General features: G+C 47.9%; 1 protein-coding gene across 1 annotated transcript in view; it reads right to left on the reverse strand.

Annotated features, from left to right (window-relative positions):
- The window catches only part of CLEC16A (C-type lectin domain containing 16A), a 207,076-nt gene extending 191,637 nt beyond the window's left edge, over window positions 1–15,439 (reverse strand). Inside the window, exons 1-2 of the mRNA XM_065892543.1 lie at window positions 15,208–15,439; window positions 2,951–3,079 (exon numbers count right to left, since the gene is read on the reverse strand). Of these exons, the coding sequence (XP_065748615.1) occupies window positions 2,951–3,079; window positions 15,208–15,287 (209 nt within the window). The 5' untranslated portion in view covers window positions 15,288–15,439. The remainder of the gene's footprint in view (window positions 1–2,950; window positions 3,080–15,207) is intronic.
- Between the last annotated feature and the right edge of the window lie 153 nt (window positions 15,440–15,592).

The following is a 15,592-nucleotide window of genomic DNA, read 5'->3' on the forward strand; positions in this document are numbered from 1 at the left end:
AGTGCCTGAAGCTGGAACAATGCCAGCAAAAAAATAAATAATGTAGTATTGGATTATAATCCAGAGGATAAAATAAATATCCATGAGTCCATATTGATATACATGTGCCTTGCAGATACTGTGTTTTTTTTTACAAATTGAAGGTTTGTGGTGACCTTGTGTTGAGCAAGTCTATTGGCGCCATTTTCCCAACAGCATTATTTTTTAACTGAGGTATGTACATTGTTTCTCAGACACAATGCTATTGGACACTTAACAGACTACAGTACAGTGTAAACGTAACTTTTATATACAGTGGGACACCAAAAAATTCGTGTAACTCGCTTGACTGCAATATTCGCCTGATGGCGGTGGCCTGGAACCAAACCTGCAAGATCTTCAAGGGATGCATATAAATAAATGATTGAATAGATAAATAAATGAGGAGAAGAGACAAATCTTCCACGAAGAAGAATTTCAAACAGTGTATGTAGATACTCCCCCCTCTAAGAAGGTGGAGCTTAATTCCCACGCCCCCAAGGAGACTACTGTAGGGGAGGGGGAAAGAGTAACTTTAAAGTAAAAAAGCCTGGCAGACACCACCTGAGCCAAGTGATCAGGTTAACCTCTCCAGGAATCATGTGGATATCAGGAACGGTGACATTCTGGGATGGGAAGGATACTTCCCCTCTGTGATACTCTTCCCCAAAGTTCCCAGGCTAACTGGGAGAGAAACCCAGATTGGGCGACGTTCTACAGGACAGCTGGTCAGTACTTCTCAAAACTATCAAGGTCATAAAAAACAAGAGAAGACTAAAAAACTGTCACAGAACACAGGACACTGGGGAGACGCGACAACTAAAATGACTGTGGGTGCCTGGATTGGGATCCTGGAGCAGAAAGATGATGTTAATGGAAAAACTGGTACATTCCAGATCAAGTCTGGAGTTGACGTAATGGTGATGTTTTAAGAAATGCACTCTAGTCATATAAGATATTAACAGGGAAACGGCATGAGGGGTAAATGGGAACTTTCTGTACAATCTAAATCTAAAATTATCCCCAAACTTAAAAATGGATTAAAAACAAGCTCTCTTGGGGCCTCTGTGGGGCAGTGATTTAAGAATAACTGGGCCTCTAAGAGCTTGGTAGTTTTTCTAAGACGACGGATGGACTCGGCCATTCTAGTAAAGGTGACGTGGTTTCTCATCTTTAACCCAAGGGTCTTTCTCATGTCCATAAACAGATACCAAGCAACCAACAAATAGTAAATTCCCCATGGATCCTGAAAGGCAACTAGTCCCGTTTATGAGCAACACCTATTTATTACTCATGTTTTCCCTTGGGGAGCTCAGCCAGTGTCACAGGTCTGCATTTTAAACAATTTGCATTTTCCACAAGTAGCTCCATATTAGCTAACCTCACTGACGAAAATACAGAGCTATCCAGAAAATCAAAATATCTAATAAGAGGCCAGGTTGGAAATGGAACACCTGTATTTGTTTTAAATGTGTGTTTTGTTTTGTTTTGTTTTTTGCGGTATGCGGGCCTCTTACTGTTGTGGCCTCTACCGGTGCGGAGCACAGGCTCCGGATGCGCAGGCTCAGCGGCCATGGCTCACGGGCCCAGCCGCTCCGCGGCATGTGGGATCTTCCCAGACCGGGGCACGAACCCGCGTCCCCTGCATCGGCAGGCGGACTCTCAACTACTGTGCCACCAGGGAAGCCCTAAATGTGTTTTTTAAGTGGCCTCAACACTTATAATTGAGATTATTTTATATAAAAATAAAATCTGTGTTTGGTAGTTGTCATAACCCTAATCCTTCTGCACTCAGATGCTGGGACAGGTCTGTTGAGGAAAGTAGTTCATGGGTTACGGTCTTTGCTTTTTAACTGTCCAATAGGGATACCCTTTTTTTAATATATAAATTTATTTAGTTATTTATATTTTATTTTTGGCTGCATTGGGTCTTCATTGCGGCGCGCTGGCCTTCTCTAGTTGCGGCAAGCGGGGGCTACTCTTCGTTGTGGTGCATGGGCTCTAGGCGCATGGGCTTCAGTAGTTGTGGCACGCAGGCTAAGTAGTTGTGGCTCACGGGCTCCAGAGAGCAGGCTCAGTAGTTGTGGCGCACGGGCTTAGTTGCTCCGTGGCATGTGTTATCTTCCCGGACCAGGGCTCAAACCTGTGTCCCCTGCATTGGCAGGCGATTCTTAACCACTGTGCCACCAGGGAAGTCCCAATAGGGACACCTTTTAAAATGATCATTTGCTAACATTTCTTGAGTGCCTAACTCTGTAACAGGCACTGGGCAGGGAACTTGCTCTCTCTCACTTAAAGATGAGCAAACTGAGGCGGGCCTGAGACTCTTCACCTAGGAAGTATGAGAGTGAGGAGAAATCCGTCCATGGGCTCTAGGTGTGAGCCGTTTGACCTTGAGCATAAAAAGGGGTGGGGATGAGGATAAGGATGGGCATGGGGATGAAGATGGGGAAGGGGATGGGGATGGTGATGGTCCTCTACCCTCGGGTAGCTGGGAGACTTAGAAGGATTATCTCATCAAGAGCTCAGCACTGTGGCCACCCATCAGTAAACACAATCAATGTTAGCCCTTAGTGTCTCCACCTGGGGAAGGGTCTTTTCAGTTCACTTAGAATCTAACTACTCAAGACATTTTCTCCTTCCTTTGGGGGAGATAATCAGACATTACTTGGAAAATTATCCATGATATTTTCAAATTTTTCTAGGGACACTGTTTTCCATAACTTTCCCATTTTCAGCAGGCATTTTTACAGTGTTTCAAGGACATTTTAGAGAGACAGAGAGAGAGACAGAGAGGGAGAGAGACAGATATCTGTGCAAGACCAAATTGGCATCAAATCCTGACATCATCAGGAATGACTCATGGTACACATTTAGAAAATTATTCAAAGGAAGAAGAAGAATCAAAAAACAAAAAACCAGAAACCCTTACTCAAATACAGAGCTGTCATTCTGATCCCCCCAGATCAGAATCTCGGTGATGGATCGGATGGTCTCCACCAGCAGGTTCCTGTTCTGTTCTGTGACGGTGGTGTTTTTGGTCAAAACGTGGTACAGATATCTGAGAGAAAGGAAAAGAAAAGAGAACTAAAGGTTACCAGTTGAAATGTAAGCCAAGCTCAGTGACCATTAGCAACATTTTAGGGACAATTTGGCTGTGCTTTTTACAGACACAGTTGTTAGCACAATTCCCATTTAGAGGAGACATAACTCACCACCTGAGAAAAATGGCAGACAATGCTTCGAAGTGTTCAATAACCAGGGACACACCAACCCAAACTGAGGCAAGACTGTCAAGCTTTTGAAGACAACCATCCTCAAACTCCAGTGTGTGCAAGAGAATGACCTGGAGAGCTGGACAAAGAGGGGCCACTGAGCCCACCGGAGACTCAGATTTAGCGGCAGTGAGGGAAGACCAGGCATCGGCCTTTTTCACTCTCCTGGGTGATTCTGATGCTGGTGGAGCAAGTGGAGACACACGGCTCAGTGCCAAAAGCCTAAGACCCGCTGCCTGGCTGATGCAGAGATCAGACGTGGAGTCACACAGCAGGGAGGGTGGTCCCAGAGCCAGTGGCTGGGGCACAAATCAGGTGCCATCATGATCACCCTTGGAATGCCCTTAATCCCCCATGAAGCACAGAACTGATGGCTCAGATGAAGCAGGTGGCTTGAAGTTCAAGGGCACAGCTCTTATTTGCTGTGTACAGAGTAAAGTGAAGTGGGTTTGAGAGGCGATGACCACGTATTCAATACTTCACCCACCTGAATGTGCAGGGACAGGCGGGCCCGGCCTAGTCCTGAAGGCCCTCTGCCGCTGGTGAGGGCAAAAGCCAAAGAATCGCAGAGGCCACTCCTGAGCAGTGTGGGGACTAGCAGCCTGGCCGATGCTCTGGGAGCGCCACCTGGCACGGTTTTAAGAGTGTCTCCAGGGCTGGCAGACTGAGACAACTTCAGCTGTGACGGCTTGGGAAGGAAAAGGGGGCAGCAAGAGGGAGTGACTCAGGAGTATTCACTTCCCGACTTCTTTTCTGGCCACCTTCAGTTTGGGGGTGGGGGACTGGCGAGAGAAAGGCAGGGAAAGGCTAGATAGGTCATACCATTGAAGATCTCTAAAAATGGGTAGGATGTAAAGAGGTAGAATCTTGCAAATGGAACCACAGGGGCCATCTGCCGCTTTAGGGGGTTTTAGTTATTAGTGCTTGTGCTGTTTGTCTAAAGACATACTATAATCATTTTTTAATCATTTAGTTAATCTAATTAATTAAAACTACATGCAACTTTTAACATGCAGTAACTGGCACAGCTCTCCCAAAACAGAACTCTCCAGCACCTGTGCCCAAATCCACCGGCAGGGCCGTGTGTGGGGGGGTGAGGCCAGTGGTCCCCTGTGATTAGGTGACTCCACAGCACTGACCCACCCTGGGATGAATGCAGGGGACCCACTTAGGAATCTACGTCTCCATCTTGCCTCAAGTGCCTCTTCCTCAAAAGGCTCAAAGAGCAGAGTGTTTCAGATTGCGGCTCACAGGCCTCCTACATCAGAACCACCTGCTTAAGTTGCACATTCTGGCTTCCGACCCCGGACTCCCAGAATCTGAGCCCTGGGTGCAGGGTCCCAAATCTGCATTTTGAAGGAGCTCCCACTCTTGTTTCAGAGCCACGGCATCACTCACGTCATGGCCGTCAGTGACACTGCCCATGTAGTGAACAGTACGCCCCCCACCTGCTGTGACAGGCGTTGTTGGCAACATGGGGAGAGGCGGATTCTCCCCACTCTGGTGTTTCCTTCTGTGTAGAGGACAACATGCATTATCACCTCACTATCACACTCCTGGCCCAGGAGGCAGCAGCCTGGGTAAGTGGGTCTGCTCTGAAGACCCCCAATAGGGATAGGAGAGGTTAAAATCTTGACGATCAGCCCTGACTTCTATTCATTGTGCTTTCTGCCTGAAATACCCTTGCTGCCCTGACCAACCAGCAAACTCTTACTCATATGTCAAAACCCAGCTCAGGCATCTCTTGGTGAAGCCTTCTCTCTGGCACCTCTGTACCCATATGCATTTGCTGCTGCACAGACCACCCTGATTGGCAATGATCTGCCTCCTTTACTAGACCTGAGCTCCTCAAGGTCAGGAACATCATCTTATTGATCTTGGTGACCTCAAAAGACTCCAGAATGTCTGGAACACAGTAGGCGCTAAATAAATGCTGAATGGGGGAAGGGTAGGGGACCATCTCCATCAATATGAGGTAGATCAGAGCAACATGGGGCCAAATGCCAAACACAGCAAGTAGTGGAACAGAGTGGTAGTGAAGAGTTCAAACATTTGGAGTCCAGAAGACAGACCTGGGCTTGATTCCTGGCCCTGTCTCTTCCTATAAGTGGCCTTGGACAAGGCACTTCACCTCTCTGGGCGTCAGCTTCTACAACCAACAAGGCCTCCTTGCTGGACTGTTCCAGAGATTTGATGTGATACCACATAGAAAGAGCTGAGCATGGTGCCTGGCACACAGTAAGCGCTCAACGGATGCAGGGCTAGCTGCTGCTACTATTATTATAAGGTGGTTGTTATGAGGGGGGCTGTTATTAAAATCATTATTACATTATACAAAGAATATTCCAAGAAGGTAGGAAGGAGAGATCAGGCTGGATCCAAACAGTCATGAACAGAGGACTTCACTGCAGGAGTTATGGGAAGGTCCAGAGAAACCAGAGCAGGAAGTGGAACGTTTGGTATTAGCTGGGTGATGTCAAGCAAGTTACTTAATCTCTGTACCTCAGTTAACTCACCTGTAAAATAGGAGAGGCAACAGCACCTAAATACTTTAGTACCTACCTATCATGGTGTCGTTAGGAACAAACAAGTAAAAAGGTAGATAACTAACCTGGCAGTTCCCATGGATGACACAAGTGCCAGCTATTACTGTTATCATTGCCTTCACTAAATAACCCCTCAGAAAAATTCTAGTAACTATGAGGAGGCCCTTACAGACAAACCCAGGGGAAGGGCAGGGTGTTAAGTCTTGAAAAGAAGATTCTAGGCGCTCCCATGTGCGGTGCATGGCCTACATGCCTGGCCCTGTGTGCGGGCCTTCCTGTGACCCTCATACTCGCAGTAACCTGGGGCTGTGCACATCACTAGCACGGCACAGGCCAGGACAGGAACTGAGGGACGCTCGCTCAGCGGCTCATCTGCAGCCAAAGGGCAGAGGCTGGCTCAGAGGGCTCCAGCCAGTCCCCCACCTCGGCAGGGCTTGCTGCGCTCTGCCTTTCTCAGTGGCGCCATCTGCTGGCACGTGGTGATGCCGCGCCAGGGTTTCCCCGCATGACCACGCATGAAGTTGGGTGTCTTTTCACATGTTCACAGCCATTTAAATATCTACTTTTGTGAGGTGTCTGTGAAAGTTTTTTGCCCATTTTTTCTAGGTAGAGAACCTTTTTCTTATTAATTTGATGGAGTTTATTCTGAATACAAATCCTTTACTGGATATACCTATGGCAAACATTTTCTCTGAATGTGGCTTGCCTTTTCACTCTCTTTACAGTGGTCTTTCGATGAGCAAAAGTTCCTAATTTTAATGCGGTCCAGTTTATCAATCTTTCCCTTGGACAGTGTTTTTTGTATCAACCTTAAGACATCCTTACCTACCCCAACGTCATGAAGAAATGCTGTTTTCTTCTTTTAAAAAGTTACTATTTTACCTTTCACATTTTGACTTAGAGTACATTTGAAACTCATTTTTGTGTATGGTGTAAGATACTGGCCAAAATTCATTTCTTCCATATGGCTATCTAGTTGAGTCAGCATCATCTACTGAAAAGGTCCTCATTTCTCCAAAGCACACAGATGTCACTGTTGCCATTAATCAGGTGACCACGCATGGGACTCCTTCTGGATGCTCTAGTTCCACTGATCTATTTGTTTACCTTTGTGCCAACACCATGCTGTCTGATCACTGTAGCTTTATAATAAATCTTGCAATGTGATCATGTAAGTCTTCCAACTTCTTTCCTTCTGTTTTTCTTTTATTATTATATTGGCTATTCTTGGCCCTTTGAATTTCCATATATATTTTAAAATCACCTTCTCAATTTCCACAAAAATACCTGCTAAGATTTCCTTTAAGACTGCCCTAAACCTATAGCTAAATACAGAGAGAACTGACATCTTTTGGAGAGTGTAACATGATGACATTTACATTTCCTTCAAGGTTTGCTGGATAGGGGGCTTGCACATGTTTTGTGAGATTTATTCCTAGGTATTTGATGGGTTTTTTGATGCTGTTGTAAATGGGAGTGTTTTAAAATACTCATTTTCTAAATGCTTGTTGTTGGTAGATGGAAACACCCGCTAGATCTCAAGCTCTAAATTCCCACCGCACTGGCTCATCTTTTTGCCCTCACGATGCCCTAGCACACTGTTTTAGGTAATCTTCTTGGAAGAGACCCTCAATATATGTTTGCTTAAATGTAGTGGGGGGAGAAAAGAAAGAAAGCTGAATGGATTAAAGATTAATATTTTAATGCTGCATCTAATTCCAGGACTTTGGAAGATCAAGTAATTCAACTACCTCAGAGCTACTAATATAGTTTAATAACTTTCTGGTCTTAAACGTAACACTCATTTTAGAAAGGCTGGAAACCTCAACAACAACAAAAAGAGAAACGGCAATTGTCAATCATGCCACTGCCCAGAGATGACCACTGCTGGAGTTGCAATCTATTTCCTTGGGTCTTTTTCTTTGCTATGGATATTAACATAGTTGAGCTCATGCTGTATGTCCATTACCATGCCCATCTTTCTTCCCACCTCTGGCTAAAATAAAAGCATTTTTGTTATTGGCAACTGTTCTCAAGCATCAGTAGTGACTACGTAGTACACCACTGAAAGGATAGCACAGCAGTTCCTGGGCATTAGATTCCTAATAGTTCAGATGATCAACAAGCTAACAACAGCCATCTCTATGTGCAAAGCTGTGTTCCCTATCTAGATAAGATTCCAAGGACAGTGACAGGTTTTTCTCTTACAATGATAGTAACTGCTACAATGATAACATTTTCTCTCAAACTCTATGTGTGTATATTTTTACCGTCATCATCATAAAAACAGTTGCAGCCTCCTGGGCTTCCCTGGTGGTGCAGTGGTTGGGAGCCCGCCTGCCAATGGAGGGGACACGGGTTCAAGCCCTGGTCCGGGAAGATCCTACATGCCGCAGAGCAACTAAGCCTGTGCGCCACAACTACTAAGCCTGCGCTCTAGAGCCTAGACCAAGCCTAGGGCCCATGCTCCACAACAAAGAGAGGTCACTGCAATGAGAAGCCCGCGCACCACAGCGAAGAGTGGCCCTCGCTTGTTGCAACTAGAGAAAGTCTGCGTGTAGCAATGAAAACCCAACGCAGCCAAAAATAAATTAATTAATTAAAAATAAATAAATAAATATAAAAACAGTTGCAGTCTCCTATTGCCAGGCCCTGTTCTGAATGCTTCAGATGTGTTCACTCATTAAACCCTTACAACAATCCTGCAGGGCTGATGATCTGGGGAGCTGAGGCTCTGGGAGGCTAGGACCCACCCAGAGTCCCAACACAAGGACAGGGCACCCAGGCAGTGACCCCTTGCTTGTAACCATTATAGTACAGAAGATGCAAACAATGAGTTAAACGCTTTTATTAGCCAAGCATTTCCATGAAGTTATGAATGCTTAGCACACAAGACAACCAAATAAACAAACTGAAAATGCATGACAACACGTATCAGATCTCAAGATAAGTGCTTATCACTGACCCTTATTCCACGTTATTGGAAGAGAGCCAGCGTTATCATATCTCCAGAGGAAGTTCTGCAGAATGTAGAATCCCAATTTCAGACTCTTGCACATGAGCAAACTTTACTTTGAGAGACAAGCTTAGGAGTTTGAAGCGCCTGGAGACAGAAAAACTGCAGCCTGTTACCAACGTGCAACCAATACGTGAGAGGCTCATCACCAAGGACCACGGACTGTAAACAAATCCTTCCTCCACAGACTCTGCTTTCTCAAGAGACTCACTTATTTCACAAGTTAAACCATTACAGTTAATAATAATTATGTCCACTTCAGAGACAGACATACTAAATTCAAATTCATACAAGTTTTATGACTTGTATCATGTCTCTTAGGATGCTCCCATTGGAAGATACTGAAACATGCGCAAGCTAGAGTGTGAGGAAGGATAGGGCCTAGGGGGACTGGAAATCCATTCCCCCAAAGCACACCCCCCAAATAACAACGTCTGGGGTGAGAGGACACGGAGCCTGTGTCTGTGTGGCCTCCTCAGCACCAGGGAAGACACCTCCCAGAGGGTCCTACTCTGTGTCCTGAAAACCTCCATTTGGTCAGGATCCAGCCCTCTGGCCAGCAGGACAAGGAGAAGCTCCCGGCAGGGTGGAAGCGGACTAGAAGACTAGCAAAAGGTGTTAAAGGCGGTGCTTCTCCTGATGAATCACCCCTGAAAGATGTCAAACTGGGCCAGCGAGTGAGGCCGGGACTGAGATGCTGAGGTGCCGGGGAGCCGGCAATCACGGCGAGATTGCCGTAGCAGGGCTTTCAGCCCTAGAAAAAGTCACAGCTCTGGCACAGGCGCGGTGCCCAAACTGGCAAGAGCAAACTGCTGTTAGGAAAAGTCAGGCCAGAACTCGCCTCTTTCATTTATCCTATGACGAATTCTTGTTGATCTTTTACTGCGTGCTAGGCCCTGTACTGGCATCTGACAATTTCCACGTGAACAAGCCACCCAGGCCTCTGTCCTCACAAAGCTTACGTTCAAATCTGGGAGAAGGAAACAAACATATATTCAAGTAAGACCATTTCTGATAGCGAAAGGTCATGCCGGAGGAACCCTGGCCAGCTTCCTGGGGATCTAACTCACAGGTGGGATAAAGCTTGAAGAGCCCAGAGCACCCACCAGCTGGTCTAACTCTTTGGCGGTGAGAAGACCTTATGATACATGTTGAGTGAGACGGTGGGAGCAAGAACAGGAGAAGCTGCAGATGACGGTAAAACTTCTTGTTGGCTTAAGTCACCAGGGCAATTTTTATGAAAGAATTCTTTAGGTTTGTTTTGTTTTGTTCTGTTTTTTGTGGCCATGTCACGCAGCTTGTGGGATCTTAGTTCCCGGACCAGAGACTGAACCCAGGCCACCGCAGTGAAAGTGCTGAGTCCTAACCACTGGACTGCCAGGGAATTCCCAAGAATTGGTATTTTAAAGACACGGTTCAGCATCTGGAGACAGCACAGATGCAGACAGGTGAGGTGTGTGCAACAGTGAGTGAGAGAAGGACCATCAACGTGAAATGACACAAGAAACACTCCTGGGTTACTGCAGGCACTACTCTCACGTACTATAAGACAGAAGCAGCCCCTGAGGGGACCCTCCTCCAATCCATTCTCCAAACTTCCGCCAGACCACAGCACACGGCTCCCCACTGTTCTCAGCCTAGTGTCCAAATTCCTCAACAGAATTTACAAGGCCCGGTGGGACCTAGGCTCTGTGACCTCTCCCGCCTCATGGCTCTGCTCTCAGGCCCTACACACCCCCTTGCCCTGTGTCTCTCTCCTGCAGGCTTCTCAAACGCTGTTTCCTCTGCCTGCAGCATCCCCCCTTCCAGCCTGCCCTCTACTGCCTGTAACAACCACTCATCCTTTATGTCTCCATGTAAATGGGTGTCTGCCTACCAAGGATGCTCCGGGCTCCCCAGCTGGGGTTACAGGGTCTTCATCTGTGCTCCCAAGCTTAGATGGGTGGGAACAGTCTGGAGTGCTCTGACGGCCTGGGGGAACTTTAGACTTGACATCATGGATGCCTCGGACTCACTACGAGTGATACGATGAATATGATACTCTAAGAAAATGAATCTGGCGATATTGTACCCCAAGCTCTAAAAATAATCAGTGCCATCTTAGGCAAAAGTTGAATATACCAAGAGTAGGTGAACGTCTGCCTGCTGGGTATACATTCCTCTTCTCCCTAATTTTCCTACGCTGAACCATCCCTTTCTCTCATTCTCTGTCCACTAGCTTGGAAGGAGCTGATGCCACCGTGACTCCAGGGAAGGGCCACTTAGAGTACCCCATGCCCCCCTGTCACAGTGACTAGCTCAGGGGCGGGCATGAGACCCCAGGCTGGTTCAATGGTGCTCATTTCTGGACTTCTGCTGGCAATATTAAGAAAAGAAGCTCTCTTTTTCCCAGGGGTTGCTAAGCTGATATGATGTAAGCCTGGAGCATGCTGAGAATGACACCAACCCAGAAGAAAGCGGAGACAAGAACTGGAAAGAAGCACATACAGACAGCTTCGTCTGAACACTGAGACTCAGCCATGGCTTAGCTAGGACAGCCTGTTCAGTGGCAAGGGCCAATCAGTTCCATTTGGGGCTTACGGCAATTCCAGCTGGGCTTCTGTCACTTAAAACCAAGAATCTTGACCCATACACAAAGGCGATTAGAATTAAGGCAACAACACCAAGAACCTTGACCCATACACAAAGGCGATTAGAATTAAGGCAACAACACAACACAACACCAAGAAAGTTCTAGCAGTTTGTGGACTCGCAGTCCCTAGTGAAGGTGATGCTTCAGTAGTAATCAGGCAATTCCATCAGTCAAGGTTTCCGCTTGTCAATGTCACAGCCTTGCCACTAGTCTGGGCAATAAACCACCCATGATGTGTAGCAAATGACCTCTTACTATTTCAATCTGCCTCAACTAAATCACTAACTCCATTCAGTAGACAGAGACCACAGTACACAGCTTTCCATTAATTAGCAAAAGTAAAACCCTGTCTCACAGCAAGATTCCTTTACAGTTTGAAAGTCGGGAATGTTATGAATAATGTGGTTCAAAAAGGGTTTCCAGCTGTCCATACTATCTTCTCAGTTGTTCTGTAAATCTCAAACTGTTCTTAACAGTAAAGTCTATTTAGAAAAAAAAAAAAGGAAGAGGGTTCTCAGATGCTTTGCGTGCCCCCCTCCCCAAACTGTCAATTCTAAATTCGTTTAAATATCTTAATCTCTCCTCTCTACCCACACTGCCCTAGGTCAGGGCAACAGTGTATTAGGAACTGTCACTTGTCACTGGTAGAGTGACCAATTAGTACTGGCTGCCCAGGACTTTCCCAGTTTTAGCACTGAAAGCCCCACGTCCTGGGAAACCCTTTAGTCCCAGGTGCCCCACAATGGTTGGTGGCCCTCTGTATCAGAGGAGGCCCAAGCCCTGTTCCACCTCCAGCCTTGTGTCCCATAACCACCAGCCCCACCTTGACACTCCACAGACCCCAGGGCCGTGTCCACACGGTGGCTCCTGCTCATCCTTGACAACTCTGCTCTGGTTGCCTCCCCCAGAGGACTTCCAAGAAGGGTTCCCACAAAGCCCTGAACCTACGGTGATCCCAGCACTTGTCACACCACAGTCACTGGCTCTATGGCTATCTCCCCACCAGCCGGCGAGCTCCCTCAGGGAACGGGCTGTTCTGTGCCCAAGCATTGGGGTGGGCACTAGCTGTTTATGGCACTCTTTCCCAAGTCGCTTTGGGATCTTCTAAGCCCCCCTGCAACACACAAATCACCAGGTTCTTCAGGCTACAGTATGGATTCAGCTGATCCACCAGATCCAGGGCAGGCAGCTCTGGTTTCCAAAAAGCACCCAGCAGCCATGTGACCTAAACAACGAACCTGGGCAGTTCTCAGGATACTTCAAAGGAACCTGAGAACCTTTACCATTCCCTGGCTGGGCAGAGGGCGAAGATGGCCATTGGTCAGTGAGACTCAGCCAAGTTGAAAGTCTTCCCAAACTGACTTTTAGGAAATTTTACTCAAAAAGACAGTGTAATGAGTGCAAACACTGAAGTCAAATCCTGGCTTTGACACTTTACAGCTGTTGTCACCTTGGGCAAGTGACTGAACCTCTTTGGACCTTAATTTCCAGTCTAAAAAATGGAAACAATAATATTTCTGACAACTCCTAAGACTTATGAGGACTAAAGGAAATAACACACAGGAATTCCTTAGCAAGCACCTGGCACCGAAAATGCATTCAATAATTACTAAAGTAATTTAAAAGGGTTAGAGTCAGGCAGAGTTAGGTGAGAGCTTGCAGGTACCTGGATGCTGGCAGCAGGCCCAGCCTCCTTTAGATATCCTTCCTCCCCTTCTCGGCCTCATCCACCCACTCTCTAAATTCCTGAAATCTCTAAGCCTCTCCCTTTCCCGTCCAGCTGCCCTCCCATTTAAGATTCCTGCTTCCCTACACAGCCCCGTGCTTGCCCTAGGCCTCTCTCCTCCCCATGTCCTCTCTCATCACCACTCCCAAAAACCATTCCTTATTACATAATGATCCCTCCTGCCGCCCACTCTTTGAGACCCACAAACATTTATTAAACACCCGCTCCATGCTAGAAAGGACACAGCTGAGAATTACAGCACCCCTACCCCCAGCCAAATGAGAAGCCCCCATCTTCCCTCCCACCAACACTTTCCAGGGGCCCCTGTCTTCCTCCAACTGTTCCCTGCCCGCCCTCTCCATCCTTCTTTCCCATTAGTAATCCTGAGAGCTCCTTCTGGAAATCAGCCAATTTCTCACCACCAAAGGTTTGCTTACTGCCCCACTCTCTCCCCCCACCCCTCAACACTGTATTTTCTTCCCTGAAGTCATTCCCTCTTCAAAGGTCTCTATTTTCCTTCACCTCCACCCCGCCCCCCCCCGCCCCCCCGCTAAAATATCCTAGGCTCTGCCTGCATGCTCTGCACCTCTCCCCGATTAATTTTTTTCATTCTTTAAGTATCTATTGAGCTCCTACCGTGTGAGAGGCTCAGAGCTAGATGCTGGGAATACAGCTTTGAGCAAAACAAGCCATCTCTGCCCTCCGGGAAGTACCAGTTTAGTAGCAAACAGAAAAGCAGTAAAAAAACAAAACAAAACAAAACAAAAACCCACACAGGATAATTGCAGACAGTGGAGATTAATCAAATGAATGAAATCTAACAGAAAGGAATTGAGGCAGGGGAGGCACTTTAGGTAGGGTGGTCTGGGAAGGCCTTGCCCAGCTGATAAACACTGTTACCATTATTGGCCACCAACTGTATAACAGACACTGGATCAATCTCTTTCCACGCACAATATTAATGAATCCTTGCACAATGTTCACCATCCCCATTTGCAGATGAGGAATCAGAGGCTCAGAGAGGTGAAACAATTTGTCCAAGGTCACAAAGCCATTAAATGGTGGAATCAGGATTTGACTGCCAATCTAACTGCAAAGCCACTCTGTGTACTCCTGCTTCCCAGGACCACCTTTGCCACCTGCCTCCCTCGGAGCTCTACTTCTGACGCTTTAGACTCCCCTAAGAAACTACTTTGTTTTTTTGTTTGTTTGTTTGTTTTTTGCGGTACACGGGCCTCTCACTGTTGTGGCCTCTCCCGTTGCGGAGCACAGGCTCCGGATGCGCAGGCTCAGCGGCCATGGCTCACGGGCCCAGCCGCTCCGCGGCATGTGGGATCCTCCCGGACCGGGGCACGAACCCGTGTCCCCTGCATCGGCAGGCGGACTCTCAACCACTGCGCCACCAGGGAAGCCCACTAGTTTGTTTTTTAATTATTGTTCTTTATTGAGCACTTGTAGAAGCTTCCAGCTTTACGTACATTCTCTGACCCTACCCTCAAAACAATCGTAGAAAGCAGGTGCTCTCACTATATCCATTTTACAACTGAGGAAACTGAGGCCTAAATTCATCCACTTAAGTTCAAACCCACATCTGTGTGACTCCAGGATCCAGACCTCTGACCCGCAAGCTGTCCAGCCTAAGAAGTACCACCCCGGGGAAGCTTGGTGCCCATCGTCCGGCCCCAGCAAGACCGAAGTCTGCATCCGTAAACCGAAATCTCATCCCCTTACTTTACAGATGGGGATACTGAAACTCTGAGAAGCGGAGCGACTTGCCCAAGGTCACACAGAGAGGAGCTACGGGGTCAGGGTTCGAACTCAGGCGCCCTAAGTCCAGAGCCCTAGCGCTTAACCGCCGCACAGCCTTTCCCGAGCGCCTCTCTCGGCCCTCCGCCTCCGCTCTCACACTTCCCAGCGCTCCCGGCCAGGGGCTATGCGCCTCCATCCCCAAGTCCAGCCCCGCGGCCTCCCCCTTCTGCCCCCAGTACACTCACTTGAGGTGGTCCAAGGAGTGGATATTGCGGGAAGACTTGCCATGGCCCCCGCCCACCCAGCTCCGCGAGCGGCCAAACATGTCGGCGGCCCTGGCCAGTCGCTTGCCTCACGGTCTCATGCCCAAGCAGCCGAGCGGCCGGGCGCCCGCGGCGGCGGCACAAGCAGAGGAAGCAGCGGTTGAGGTGCTGGAGAGACTGCCAAGCACCTTCCCCCCGGCCCACAGTCCAGCACTGACATTCAGCCGGAACCGGCCCTTCGACCGCCGCGCTTTACGGCGCCGTCACGAGGAACGCTGGGAAATGCAGTTCGCCCGCGAGGCCCCCGCTGACAAGACTCTCCGAAGGAACTACAAGGCCCGGAGTGCATCACGCAACTTCAGGCCGG

The sequence above is a fragment of the Phocoena phocoena genome, chromosome 15 (assembly GCF_963924675.1).
Source record: "Phocoena phocoena chromosome 15, mPhoPho1.1, whole genome shotgun sequence".
NCBI lineage: Eukaryota > Metazoa > Chordata > Mammalia > Artiodactyla > Phocoenidae > Phocoena > Phocoena phocoena.